General features: G+C 40.8%; 1 protein-coding gene across 1 annotated transcript; it reads right to left on the bottom strand.

Annotated features, from left to right (window-relative positions):
* Positions 1 to 1135: 1135 nt before the first annotated feature.
* Positions 1136 to 6749, bottom strand: LOC105009239 (ras-related protein Rap-2b). The gene is made up of 2 exons (XM_020044140.3): positions 5856 to 6749; positions 1136 to 5493 (listed from the first exon to the last, which is right to left on the bottom strand). The coding sequence occupies exon 1, from the start codon at positions 6442 to 6444 to the stop codon at positions 5893 to 5895; it is 552 nt and encodes a 183-aa protein (XP_019899699.1). The 5' UTR covers positions 6445 to 6749; the 3' UTR covers positions 1136 to 5493; positions 5856 to 5892.
* Positions 6750 to 15616: the final 8867 nt, after the last annotated feature.

The raw sequence follows: 15616 nt of genomic DNA, 5'->3' as shown, positions 1-15616 counted from the left end.
GATATTAATACACAGTATTCTTATTTATAAAACAACCAATGCTTTAAATATATATAGATGTATATAGGATAAAGTTTCCTTTCTTCTTTTTGTATTTATATAGAACATATTTGTCCAACACCTGTGAAACATTTTGAATCACAATGCCAATAGCACAGACGGAGTGTGTGACAAACCAATTCCAGCACCCCCAAACAACCTGCTGAACACATTAACTTCCTTTTGATTGTGATTAGCGTTGATATGTAAGAGACACAATGTGAGGTCACTTAGACATAAGATGGCTTTTTTACAGCTTTTACGATTAGCTCAGCTATTTGAATTTGGGGATGATGATGACAGTTGCTCCCCTTTAAGTTATTTTAAAATATCGGCTTTTTGCCCAAAGGAAAATGCCTCTTTCACTTTCCTCTGTATGACATGAGTCAAATCACAGGAATTCCTATAGATGTCTCCGGTGCGGAATGCATTTATACTGTTTCTTCCTGTTTCCTTGTCACACAGCAACATCAATACTCACCATATAAAAGACAATGGTATCTCTCTATATCTAGAGGTCAGAAGACCATTTCCCTTTTCTATTTATGTTTCCAGGTATTATAATTTTTTTTGTAATTCTTTTTAATTCCGTTTAAATTCTTATCAGCAGTGAATTTAATCGTACTTATTGACACTTGGCCTGTCCGTGCCTCAGATATTTTTATTACATTTTCTACATTAAGTTTTACAGAACCATAATCTAGCAAGAAATAATGTTTACCTATCCATTTCCAAAATAAAGCCATGAATACCCAAAACATGGACACAGTTCAACATATTTAACAGATAGGCCTTCTGTTTCACTAGAACATTAAACAAAATTGGCTATTACAAACTAACGCTCATCAGAGACAATAACAAAATATCATAAAACACACAAGCAACATTATATTTGACCACAGAGCACCTTCTACAATGTTGATCCTTATCACTCAATTAAGACGAGCCCTTTCAAAACACAAGCAGTTCCTGCAGCTATAACACCCTCTCTGAATTGCAAAAAATATTTAGCGCCACCAACATCCCTAAGATATACCCATTTTGCTGGGTTTGTTCATATTAGAGTGAGTATCTAACGATTACAGTTTTCATGGTGCTTATGGCGATCATAGATGCGAGCCCTGTACGGAAACATCAATCCACAAATGCATGAAAGGGACTTCTAATCCACTAAAACCATTTTACTTCTCTAGTGACCCCACAGAATTAGGAATTAGAAATGTAGCATTTAATAGGATCTCTATGGGTGACCCATCAACTTCTAACCAAGGCTCACTCCCAGTTGAGCGCCTCTGACCCATGGGGTGTTGGCCATGCTCCACTGTTTGAAAGCCAACCGTTTTAGCCTTTACTCCGCTTCCTCTCAACTCCGCACCGACAACCATTACTGCTTCCACAAAGTGCAATAACACCGCCACTTGAGCTGGTAATAAGACAGTGGCATTTAAGCAATGATTAGGAAATGAAAACAGCGGTCTGAAGAAACTGTCAGTCACTGCCAAGAGCTAACATCCCAGCTCACTGAGAAGGGAGGATTAATCGGGTGTGTGTTTTGTCTTAAAAGAGGGTGGGAGTGTAACTGTGCATGTGTGGACAGAGTGGGAATGGGAGTGTGCACACTCACAAGTTTACCCCTAACACCGACCAGACAAAAAGCAACAGCATGGCTCCAGTGTTGTCATGGTTTTGTCACTCAGGAAATGAAACCATGGTTATGTCCCCTCCTGTTCTGCTACAGTAAAACCAGAGTAAATCAAAGCCGGAGTTGGAAAAGATGTTCACTTTGAAGATATTGTCACATTTTACATATCTTTTCTAATTGCAAGTGTTAAGCATCTTGCAATGTGCAAGAGGAGAGGGCAAGACAGAGAGGGAGAAGACTAAAGAAAAAGCTAGCGCAAAGAGAGAGAAAGCACAAGAGCAGCAAAGAGCAGGCGAGCGCAAGGGGAAAGAATAAAGAAAGAACATGACAGCGAGAAAGCAAGAGAGATAAAGAGTGAGAGGGCGAGCAGCGTTGCAGAAAATAAAACAGACGTCTAGCAACAAATACACGTCGACCACATTTTAAACATTGGTTGAGCTTTGGGACGATTAACACACAAACAGACACAAAATAACCCAGTGACGTTGAATACAAAAGAGCACCCTTTAATTCAAACAGAAGCCTATGTGGTGATTAGGAACCCAGTACAAGTAGCTCTGCCACATCCAGCCCGCCCATCCACCCTCTCTCTCTCTGCCATACTTTCCCTGAGAATGCCATAGCCAATGCGGCAGATGAAACGTCTTGATACAGAGCTAGGATCTGATTTCCCTGCTGCAGACCAAGCTTTGACCACAGTGGGGATAACCACGCACCTGACCACAGCAAAAGCCCAGCTACACTAACGTGGCCACCAAAACAGCCTACCGGGCTACAAAGACAGACAGTAAAGAAACCAGTACACGTCAACAGATGTTGGGAGGATGGCACCTTTGAACAACGCTGGATTAGGTCCATGTGCAAAACTGTGACACGTTGGCTCATTGAAGACTGTGGTGGCATGATTCTGCTGGATGAACTTAAAAACAATGTGGCCATTCAAATAATACACCCTCATGGCACTTATAAGTCAGCTGTTTGGACAATGGCGGATCCTGTACATTGAAACCCGAATACGCTCCCACATGGTTAAAAACCAGCACGTCCTCAAAGAGGGCCTGTGATTATGGAAATCAATCCTGAAGTACACTGATCCCCCACCAACAGAATTAACCAAAAATGTGAGAATATCACAGTTGGGGGAGGGTGCAGTGTCCAAGTTAAAGGCAAAACACTGCTGGGCAAAATGGGATGAGTGAAGAAAACAAATCGGTCCCATATTGAACTACATGCCACTAAAACATGGCGGTTAAATAGGCATGGGTATTGTGCTTGCATACCATTAGATGTATGTTGTTATAGCACAGCTTCTGGAAGTTCTGTGGGGAAAAAATATTTTAAAAAACTTTCCACCCCTAAGAGCTCTGAAATATTTACACATCTGAACAGAACTCTGGTTGGTATAATCTTGTAACAGGGTTAGGAAGTGAAACTTTCTCTTTCTCTCTCTCTCTTCTCTGTAGGAAGGGAGTTGAAGAAAGAGAAAACAGGAACTCCACACACATTCTGGCCCTTTCCTCTCCAAAGGGCAAATTCTTCTGCTATCAGATGTTTACACAATAGCCAGGGCTTGAAGTTGAGCAGCAAGGGGGATATCTAGTAAATACCTCACCCAGACAGAAGCTGCAGCCATATGCTGCCATATAAGACAGAGAGAGAAGAGAAACCACTCTGTAAAACATAGAGTTCTCCCTGACTCTCTCGCTGCCTCACTGAGTTTTAGTTTGCGGAGGCTTCGAAAACGTATCATTAATCACAACTAAAACATATACAGGCTAAATGCTAGCCGCATGGCTAACTGAATATGCCAAAGCAGAGACCAGCTATCTTGAGGGTGGCGATTAAAAGACAGAAAAGAGTGGCAATGAGAGAAATGGAGGAAACAACTGAATAATTCATGAAAATTATTCAGTTGGCTAACAAACTCTCTCAGACTACAGAGTTGAACACAAACACCAAGACAGACACAAGACCAGATCCGGATTCAACAGGGGGGCAATGAAAGAGTACATGGCTTTTGTAAAAGCTAGTTGACATAATACGACTACTGTGCGTCCAAACCTGTTCAGAGGCACACTTGGGGCAACATTTGTTCTGAACTCTAATGGATACATGACACTGTGGACTACAATGGGTACTAGGCAACACAAACAACCTGTACTGAAAACTTGCACTCTCTCATTTCCAGATGCAAGGTCAGCATCCGGTTTGTTTACACTTTCCCCAGAACATGCTGAAGGCAGCCGGATCAGTCTGGGGTAATCTCTGTTGGTAAACACACTCACCTCACAAAACCCGCTCAGCTAGACTGCCAACACCTAGACTGCAAGGTTCAAACCACACACAATGGGCTGAAGGGGCACAGACGGGAAGGCCTTGTGGCCATGTAACCTTAGACCCCACACCTGCTTTGAATACAGCTCTAAAACCCCAAAAAGCATTTACAGGTGCGCTTTGATCATCCCACAGAGTTGGGCCCTGATACTGCATGCAAAATATCACAGGAGATCCATATCGAATTAAATATTGGTTTGATGACTCTCAGCCCCATGTAATACCCGTCTTTATAGTTTATTATATTATATTGATTTTACTCAAATTCTTCAAACGAGGAGATACCAACCACTCAACCAAGTGTTTTGATCTGAACTACACACAGAAATAATACTCTTAAAATGCTATTTGGTCAAAAAGTACATTATTTGACCTTGTTGTGCAACAACAGTTTGTGCATTACCTGATAGAAAACTGATATGACACAAAGAAGGGGAAAAAACACAAGAATGTCTCTTAAAAAAATTCAATTTGTATTAAAAGTACTTTTAAAACAGACAGACAGCTGTTAAAAGGCTGGTCTGAAATTAAACTTACAATCAGGTTAGGTTTTTCAGTGGTACATCACATTTTTATGTTACAAACAAAAACAAACATATAATTCCTTTGATTTAAGTGGTCTGGAAGAATCGTTTGGTGTGGTTAAGTCAGGAGGATCCAGTACCTTTGTTTTTAAATTTGGCCAAACCCAGGAGACAAATAGCAACCAAAAAAACAAAACCTTAGTCAGGCCAAAATCAAAGAGGACAACCACCATAAAACAAAAGGCCTTTAGTCTTGTTTTTCCTTCTCCCACCCCCAAGAGATTATCCAGAGAAACGTTGTAGATCTTGAGACACACTCGGATTGGCACTGAATTTGAACAGCTGATTTGTTTTGAAAAGGCACTTGACACAAGGGCGGTCAGTTTGCCATCCCTTACGTCACTAAAAGTCCTTGCACATGTTGAAGGAGAAGAAGAGTTTTGCACTCCCAAGAACACTCCCCAAATGTGGCATAAAATTCAAACCACACGGACCGCCAAAAACTTTTTGTGTTGTGGTCGCAGTCTTGCGGGACGTAACTCCACGAGGTCAGGAGAACCCCCCCCCCCCCCCGCCCAAAAGAATGACGAAATGTGCTGCGAATAACAAAATATACTTTTCTAAACATCTCTCCTCGTACAGAAATACCCATAGCCTTTCATAGCCGCAGTCTCCACGTATTTGCCATAGGGTATATGTTCCAGTTGTGAGTGCAAGCCGAGACAGGGGTTGCCAACTCAGCGGAGCTCTATATGTGCCACTTGCATTGACATCAATAGTGTACATTGAGTTTGCGGCAAAGACACTCCAGCCGAGCCGAATTCCTGAAGAGCGGCCCCCACCCTCACAGCTAGGCCACTCCCCTCCTCCCCCCGTGGAATTCCACCCTTCGGTCCGTCCAAGGCCAGGGTGATCCACGAAGAACTAAACAGTACATACACTTCCTGCAACATACTTGTCAAAGAAAAAAAAAATAATCAGGTGAAATAAACCTTATGTTTCGTTGAAAGATTCTGAATATACAGCACTGGGCAAAGTTTTTAAGGATGCAAGTGCCCGTTGTTTGAAATTGTAGCTTTTTTCCTAAGTCCCAGAACATTCAAGTATTCTGCCATGTAAACACTGGTAAAACTTTTTAAGCGTGTGCAACACATAGCCTAGTATTAGGACACTTTCCAGTACTGATGTTGAGAGTAAACATCAGAAATAAATGTTCAAAATGTGTCTGGTTTCTGTCTTCAAGCTAAACTCGTTAGTTTCCTCGGTTCTTGATGGTTTAACTCTAGATTAATATTAGGACTGGCTGGCTCACTCACCATCTGCAAACATAAACATGGGGGAATCAAACTTCTTTTAAAGAATAACACATGACGAGCAGCACTGATCGTCTCCGCCTGGTGCAGAAGCATAGTTCATCTGTCTGACAATCTCTGCAAACAGTTCGTCCACCGAGCCCTTATTTTTGGCTGAAGTTTCCATAAACGGGCAATTCCAATCATCCGCCAAGGCTTTCCCTTCCCCGGCCGAAACCTCTCTCTCGCCCTCGAGGTCCACTTTGTTGCCGACCAGAATCATCGGAACCCTCTCGTACCTTTTCACCCGGATGATCTGATCCCTCATTGGTTTTATGTCTTGAAAGCTTTGTTGGTTGACCAAGCTGTAAACTAGGATGAATCCTTGACCGTTTTTGATGTACAGGTCTCGCATTGAGGCGAACTGCTCAGTCCCCGCGGTGTCCAGTATCTCCAGAACAGAAGGCGATGAGTCCACCTCGATCTCCTTTCGGTAGAAATCCTCTATCGTGGGATCATATTTCTCAATAAACGATCCAGTAACGAATTGGACAGTCAATGCGGATTTGCCGACACCACCGGATCCGAGCACCACTACTTTGTATTCTCTCATGGTTCTGATAACAGTCCTCTCTACCTATCTTCTCTGCTTCCTCCCAATTGCGCCCCGCTAGTCGCCCTGCAGTGTTTCAAACCACACGCAGCGACGCCGTTGTGACTCCTTTAGCAGTTTTAAACCCAAATCGGCGGGCTAGAGAACTGTTCGTGCACAATCGGTGTTCTATGTGAGAATTTGTTTGATTCCGACCGTCACCCAGCATTAGTAATGTAACATGTTGAACACCAACAATTCCGATCCTTCTGCAATGTCTGTGTTCGTGGAGTGGTCTCCGCCGTGCGCCCTCTTCCTGCCCACACTCTAAAGTACGTAGCCAACGTCTTCACGTCACTACAAGTGCTGGCTGTTCCATTCCCTTAAAGGCGCAGGCACACACCCTGTCCGCTGTCAAAAAGCCTGAGTAGGACACAGGAAACCGCCACACCTTGTTGCGAAATCGGTGGTATACATGGATAAAGCTTGAGTCATTCACATTGTTTGACTCATTTCAGTGTCTTGTACATAGGTTAACAACATTTTAATCTGAGACATATAATATTGTTTTGTCTGATTGTGTTGAGATTAGTGAATGACACACCTTCAGAGTCTAGCAAGGTCTCACAGGTAAATATGAGATTTAAAAAACCTATGCTTTAAAATGTTTGAAAGCCTTATTGTCCAGTGCACATTAATCACACAAAACATAACAGCACTGCCAAAGAGTGTTATGTCATTTAGAAGTGGATTCATGTTATGTAACTTAAACCAATGTGAGAATATTGATTTTCTTTCAGCCTCATCTATTGCTGGGGAACATGTTAACCCGTACATCCACCTTGTTTGTCCTTTTATTTCAGCTGGAACCAGGGCTCCAATCCACAGACAATCTCCAAATTGAAGTGCTGATCTAAGACTATCAGTTAGGATTTACATGCCCCAACTGATCCTGGAAAGTTTGTGGATATGAGCAATGATGTCTACAAAGGAGCAAGGGATATTTTAGGACTGGTTTTCACAGATTAACCCTAGTTCTGAACTAAAATATCAAACTCAACTGAATTAGATTTGTTAGTCTTGGACTACTGTTAATCTGTGTCTGTAATACCGGCCCATAGGGTTCATCCCACTTCTTTGTCTGTGTGAAGTGTTATCAGTGTGCTGACTGGAACCAGCCCTTTGTGGTAAATGTTATCACTTTAGTCATCAACTGGCAGGAATGGAACATTACGAAATCCCCAAAAAACACTTAGCTTGGGCACCTGGCTGTAGGTGTGTGTATGTGTATGCCTTCTCATAATGCACAACCAGATTAGCCTAAATTAACTTCCTCAGCTGAGTCACCCATGTTAACACAGAGGTGTACGTATGTGTGTGTGTGTGCTCTCTATTGGTTATGTAACAGTCAATCTTGTCAGGGTAACTTCTTTGACGGAAACTCCAGGCAGCAATTTTCCAGTTAGTCCATAGTGGCATTTTGGATGGTATGACACCTGAAATCTTGAGTCACGTTCCTGCATCCAGCTTTAGAAATCATAAACGATACTGAAGTAGAAAAACATTCAGTTGCGCCATAGTTTTATTGCGCCATTGCTGTTTTCTCCGCTTTGTTTTTACATAACATTCTTGAAAGAGGAAACTGTTGGTATCATACCAGCCCTGTGGCTGTATCATTTTATACTTGACAGCCAGCAAATAAATACATTGTGTATGCATGTTTCTGTGTGTGTGTGTGTGTGTTTGTGTGTATGTGTGTTGTTTTTGTTGTTGTTTGTTTCTACTTAGACTGAGGACATTTAAGTAATTTAGCTCTTATCCAGAGTGAATTACATTAGTAAGTGCTAACATTTTTCTGCTAGTCTCCCTCTCTTTGTTTTGACATAGTTATTGCAGTTTGAAGTATTGTACTGATTGTCGTACCTCGTTGTGACCTCATCACCTCAGGGCAGAGTAAATTCTGGAACGGAAGAGGTCAGTCAGATCGTTAGGTTTATTATTGCAGCACACAATAAATGACGATGCAGCTGATCTCATGTTATGAGTCAGTGAAACTTTCTGTGATCAGCTACAGCTTGTTCCCTGATGCCAGGAGGTCAGTTCACAGTCGGTTGCATAAAAAATGCCTGGCAGATGTTGGTTATGCACTGTATGAATTGAAAAACAAGTTAACTCCCAATCCTGTTTCAGCATTGATTGCCTTACAATTGCATGTTGCGTCAACCTTAATGACATTTTGTTCTACACTATTCTCACAACACTATTCCAGTTATTAGAGTTGTGCTTTTAATCAAGCATACGGCTTACTTTGAGGAACAATGAGTAATTCGTATTGGAATCCCTCAAAGTTGAGTATTCACAACTATTTAAACTTAAACAGCACAGAAAGTGACTGAAGCGAGGGAAGATAGATATGGAAGATCATTGTGACTACTTAAATAATCTGGAACAACCATCTCTGTCTATGCTCCTAAGCTTTGGAATTCCCTCCCGGCTGACATCAGAGAAGCAAATACACTAGCGACTTTTAAATCTCTTCTTAAAACATTTTATTTCAGGATTGCTTTTACTTGATTTAAATTCCTCTGTGTTTATCCTTGTATTTAAATTGTACTGTTTCTGCTATGCTTGTCTGTAAAGCGCTTTGAGAAAGCTACTTTTAAAGGCGCTATACAAAATAAATGTATTATTATTATTATTATTATTATCTCAACAGTGGATGAAAAAAGTAACTAACAGATTGTAATATTTTTAGGAAAGATTTATGTTATTTTATCGACCCATATGCCATGGGGGTGTTATCATGGGTTTGGCTGCACTTAGGTGTTCTAGGTTTTGCAGGATCTAATATGCCAGTCACTCTGCTTTCAGCTTACCATGGGAATGCCTGGGAGGTTCCGGTGCCAGCCATTCTTGTGATTGGTGGAGTTGCTGTAGGGTTTGGGAAGGGGGATGGGTTCTACAAGTTTAAGACGACGTTGATCCATTGTTTTCTCTCTCTTTTACATCCTGTCGTAGAGTTTGGGGTTTCTTGCCTTACAAATTGTTTTATGTGGCATGTGGGCTATGGCCACACAATAGACAATTTTTTCTGTTTTTGTACTAAACCAGTGAATTTGAGAACTCAATCCTTTCTTGTAGACATTGTTTTTAATGTTCATTACTTATTTTTGTTTGTTTTGAATCAGCCAAATTAATGTTCATGCAATAACACAAGAACTGAAACCGTTCTGAAAATCAATAGAGTGCTGGGAAATATGCAGGGTATGGTGGGAAATGAGTTAAGGCAGAGGTTGTTGATGAAGTCCTAGTTGCAAGGCAACCAGCTGCAATAGGAATGTAAGTTAATTGTTAGCAAAATTGATAGAAGGAGAATGCATTCACCAGCCAACAACCATGAGTGAGCTTGCAGGCATCTGGCCAACCACAGGGAGTCACTAGAGGAGAAAAAGGTATTGTATAGACATTTAGTATTGTTCTCAATATTGTGTTTGTGTGTGTGGGGGGGGGAGGGGGGAGGTATATCTGCTTCTAACACTGGGGTGGAAAGATCCCTCCTCCGTCCACCCATGGGGAATGGCTCGACAAGGATTTCAACTCCTGATTAAGCCATTGCGTTCATTTGTTATTTTACACTGTAGTGTAGAATACACACACACATTGGTTGTACTTTGGATAGTAAAATAGTCTGGGTGCTAAACTTTCAATTAAATACAGGGATAAATGATTTGTACATCATTGCATTCTGTTTTAATTTGCATTATATAATTTTTTTGGGGGAAATGGGGCTAGGAACGTTTGTCCCACATGTTGAATTGTACCCCCCCCCCCCCCACACACACACACACACACTCTGATTAAATCAAGTCAAAGTCAATTGTCTCTTCCATGATTTTTCCCCTGCAAATCTCTTGTTCCTTCTAATCAATTGGTGCTCAGAAGCAGCAGGCCATGGCCCTTATTTGCTCTTCTCAGCCCGGGCCTGTTTATGGACATGTCTAATGGGGATTGAAAACCATATGATATTTGACTTAGGAATTTCACACCTAAAGAGTCTTAACCGTTTAGGGCCTGAGAGACCAGTCAGTCCATGTCCATTGAGAAGAAACACAGGTGCCTGTTCACATGCAAGGGATAATTAGGCCTGTACTAATCAGCTAATGGGCTGCCTTTCCCATCAATGATGGTATGGAACGTTCTCTTCCCTGGTGACTAGGATTCCTTAAGCACCAACCGATACATTGAATAATATACTCTAAATAGTACCAGAGGTTCTTTGGCTTGTAACCACAGCAGAATCATTCTTGGTGGGATATAGAACACTATTTTTGATTATATACAGTAGATTCCCTTTTATGTGTTTCTTTCGAGAACTTTTAATGAAATGTTCTTGACACGTCCATTTGTGGAACATCTGTATTGTTTTGTCTGCCAAGTAACGGGGAGAAAATCCCATTGCCATTATTGTTGTGTTAACTGACAAGTTGAATCAAGCGAGTGTCCTCTGGAACAGCAAGGTTTCCCTGGGGAGAGATCAGAGAATCAGAGAATCACTGCCTGATTTAGACAACTGTTCTAAGTTATATGACTCAATCACAAGACACCATCAATGAAAAATATTGTGAAATGGCATAACACAACACATTCAATAAACTGGATTGATGATCTCAATCAGGTGTGCAAGATGAGAGATGTTATAATGAGGTGCTTCATAAACACATTATTACATTATTTCATTTTAGTGCAAAGAAGTCCATAGAGAATGCCAAGAAATGTTGAAAATCTCAAAGCTTTGAGTCATTATGGTTTCACATTGAACCATCGCCCTTCCTGTAGAACTTGTGAGTACACATGCACAACACACACATACACACACACACAAACATATACACACACACACACACACACACACCTTGTGGGAGATATTTCACACTATGTGAAAAGTCAACAGTGTTTCTACATAACTATGAAAACAGGTTTCGGCCAGAAGTGAAACCTAAAACCTCCACATGTCTCCTCAAACAGCCAGCGATAATAAAAAACAACACTCCTTGTTAATGCATGTCTCCGCACGTTGCTTTGGGAAACCTGTGTGTGCTTCAACTGCCAAGAATCTCCATAACCTATTAAGTTGGTTCTCTTGTAATTACATTAAAGAGGACAACAACAATCCAAAGTTTTCTTTCACTGTAGGCATAAAACCTTTTTCCCTCATTTTATAATTTACAGCACAGACCTGGGGGGCAATTACATTTAACTGCCTCTCTCACAGATACATTTTTTACCAAGCCGGCTCAGGAACTCAGTCAGGTACTGGTCAAAGGCTTTAACAACTAGGTTGCCTGACCATTGTCTTAATCTGTCTTTATTCATCGCTAAAACCTAAAAAAAAATCAATTTGTAATCTTCCCTTCATTCTTTTACTTTTCCAATTGAAAACGAGTCCAGCATTTCTGCCGTTTGCTAATAGAGGGATCAGCTTTTTCTGATGCTGTTATCCCGCTAAAAGACAATTTATTAATGAGATATCCTAGTTGACACTCTTCAATTGAAATGGCCCTACAAAGCGACCTCCCCGTGAGTCTGTAGTCCGCATTAATAGGATTTAGCAACACATTACCCACTTGCGCAGCCACGGCAGACTGACAGCCACATAATTAACACGTCTGTGTGACGAAACAGCTAATTAATGATGAGGAGCACGCTGTTGTAATACCATGGGATAGAGTGATAAGGGGATGGAAAAGAAGTTAAAAAAGGAGAGATAACTGTCATCTGTAGATTACCTTTCTAGACAGTTTTTCCATTTCTCTGGAATTCTAAATCTTGTTGCTTGCTCTTTGGGATTTTGCTTGCTCTTTGGGATTTAAAGTGCTTTCTGACAACTTAACATGAAAATGACTTTATAAATTAAACTTGGTTGTCTGATTTGTTTTATTCTAGTTGAAATAAATTATGTTTGTTATAGGCAAAGAGGGTCAGATGATGTAATAACACCCAGTAATGAAACAGACAATTATAATGTAAGGCACATTTAAAAATGGCATTTGTGCTTATAATGCAATGCATTTCCAATTTAACAAATACTCTCACTCCAACACATTGGAAATAAGACAAGCTCAAAATTCTGCCACAAAGCAAACCTATACTTCACACTAAGGTTCTGAACCTAGGGTGGTATGGATGCTGTACTGCCCAAACCAAGGGTGGTCACTGTAGGGGCCCCTTTGGTGCTACATTGAACGTTAATGAATGGTTACTCATAGAATCTTAAGAAAGGGGTTGTTTATAGCACCACACATGTTACAATTACAATTTTCTAGCATTCATCTTAAAGAAACAAATGATTAATGAGATTCAGCTAGGGTTACAAGCCAAATTAATCCATTTGGTACTATTTCTTTGGCCACTATAAAAGGGTTTGCTTGCTGCTCCATCTTGTGGTGTGTTTTTGCAATTTCAGGTGCATTTATTTATTACTGCAATTTAACAGACCAGCAGCTACACATTGTTTTGGCGCTATGTGGAACAATTTAATTTGGTTTCTAAATAACCATGCTCATTTTGAACTTGTATGTTGCTTCACCTATAAACATTACCTAAAATGTACAAATAATGACTGTAAAGTTTCTATCAAGCATCAAAACATGATCCAGAATCTTTAGAACCCTAACAAAAGGCTTAGCAAGCAAAACTGCTGAAAAGGTTTAATTCAAAGCAAGGCTTTTACCTGTGTATTTTCCAAATTAATTCTAAATGTTGCTAAGGCCGTTACAAACAGCCTGAATGAATGGTCATATTCATTCAGGCTAAACATGTATTTGTCCGAATTTAAAACTTAACATTTTTCTCATGTTTCTTTCTATTCATTAAATAAAGGATACACAGTGAACTATTTGGTTGCTGACATTCTTTTGAGAGTAGAATCCAGCAACTGCCATCTGAAGTGATTGTTTGGCTGAGGTAATCATCCTGGTCAGATGTAATCGTCTTGACTAGTCATGTTAATGCCAATTGACTGAATGAATCGGGACTATAGGCCATCAGGTAGGTTTCAGTATTATCTAACCTTTCTTTCTATACTTTTTATGGTTCATTATAGACCCTTTATTGTAAATGCTTCTGTAGAGAACCTTTCTCATTTCAAATTAGATACAATTGAAAAACCACACATGATTTCATGCTGACATTAGTTTGACACAATTTCTGTTTGTGATCAGCATGTTAGTTTGCGACCACTGTAATTATATATAAATCAATGTTCCAAAATCTTATGGTGAAAATCAAACAGCTTTTTAAAGAAAGATCTGTGGTATTTTACCTGCAATAATCGAAGTGCTAATAAGGCCTACTTTAGTATTTCTACTATAGGCAGGATGGACCCTAAACAGTTAGCTGCACACATTAAAAATATTTGTGGCCAACACATGACAATTGGTAGGTAAGCTAATGTTAACAAAATGATGAACTATGTTAAATGTATGCCAGCCATGTTATTCAAATTCCACAGGTGTTATGGCTTCCTCGGATAACATGAGCCAGCCTAGGTCAGGTGTCGGTAACCTTGTTCCTGGAGAGCCGCAGGGTATCTAGAAAGTTTTACCCCACCTGGAAGACCAGGTGCTTAGCATTCTCCCTATGGCTATTCAGGAACACGGTTGCTGACCCCTGGAGGTCATAGAAGTACAAATTCATTATATTTTTATGGGAGAGATTGGGGTGAATGACTCAAGTATTTTGGCTTGAGGCCCCAAACACACTGCACACACACACACACATTTGTTTTTCTATCCTTGTGGATAATCAATATTCCTCATTTTCCCTTTACCTAAAGTCAATAACTTAACTTTTATTGCAAAACTTAATTCTTAACTTTTATGCCAAACCTAATCCTAATTCCAAACCCTATCACCTACACTGCGTGCACAATTATTAGGCAAATCATATTCCTCAACATTTACTTTATTGTTGAACAAAAAATCGGCCTCCTGTATCTGGGATCTTGTCCTTTCGATCATGACCCAAAGCTCATGACCATAGGTGACCACGACAGACTGATACATCGACCGCATTACTGCAGAAGCTGCACCGATCCGTCTGTCAATCTCCCGTTCCATCCTTCCCTCACTTGTGAACAAGACCCCTAGATACATAAACTTCTCCACTTGAGGCAGGCACTCTCCACCAACCTGAAGTGGGCAAGCCACCCTTTTCTGACTGAGGACCATGGCCTCGGATTTGGAGGTACTGATTTTCATCCCCACCGCTTCACACTCGGCTGCAAACCGTCCCAGTGCATGCTGAAGGTCCTGGCTTGAAGGGGCCAACACGACAACATCATCCGCAAAGAGCAAAGACAAAATTGTGTGGTCCCCAAACCTGACACCCTCCGGCCCCTGGCTGCGCCTAGAAATTCTGTCCATATAAATTACGAACAGAACCGGCGACAAAGGGCAGCCCTGCCGGAGTCCAACATGCACTGGGAACAAGTCTGACTTACTGCCGGCAATGCGGACCAAGCTCCTGCTTCGGTCGTACAGGGACCTTACAGCCCTTAGCAAAGGACCCAGGACCCCATATTCCCGAAGCACTCTCCACAGGATGCCTCGAGGGACACAGTTGAATGCCTTCTCCAAATCCACAAAACAATCTATACAGTACTCTCAAAATGTATTCAGTGGTGTTTCAGCCTTCCTGACCTTGGCCATGTCTCTGAGCACTTGACACCTTGTACTTCTGGACATTCCAGGTAAGTTTCTGTTCTAGAATTTGATGGCACTGGAGGATAATGGGTTCCTGGTAGCTTCACATTTAATTATTCTCAAGTCTTTTGCAGTTATTTTGTATCTTTTCTTCTCCATGACCTGAGGTCATGAAGCTGCCTAATAATTATGCACACCTTGATATTAGGTGTTATTCACTTTTGCCACACCCTCCCTCATTACACCAATAAATCTTACTTGATAATTATTCAATCCAGTGAGCATTCAAGTTTGTATGGTTTGGAGTTGGAAAATATGCATAGAAATAATGATACGATCAGAATACTCACTTGCCTAATAATTATGCATACAGTCCCGAAAAATACAGGTAATAATAAAATGTTTTCATCTGAGGACTGGCTCAAAACCTTGTCTGGACTGATTTATTAGGTTTTACTGGGTTTTTGTGACCCTGGTTGTATAGTAATACT

This window comes from Esox lucius, chromosome 1 (assembly GCF_011004845.1).
Source record: "Esox lucius isolate fEsoLuc1 chromosome 1, fEsoLuc1.pri, whole genome shotgun sequence".
In the NCBI taxonomy this organism is placed as follows: Eukaryota; Metazoa; Chordata; class Actinopteri; order Esociformes; family Esocidae; genus Esox; species Esox lucius.
This window is presented reverse-complemented; position numbering and strand designations above follow the sequence as displayed.

Coding starts and splice junctions, on each gene's coding strand:
- LOC105009239 (XM_020044140.3), bottom strand. CDS start 6,444: ATGAGAGAATACAAAGTAGTGGTGCTCGGATCCGGTGGTGTCGGCAAA.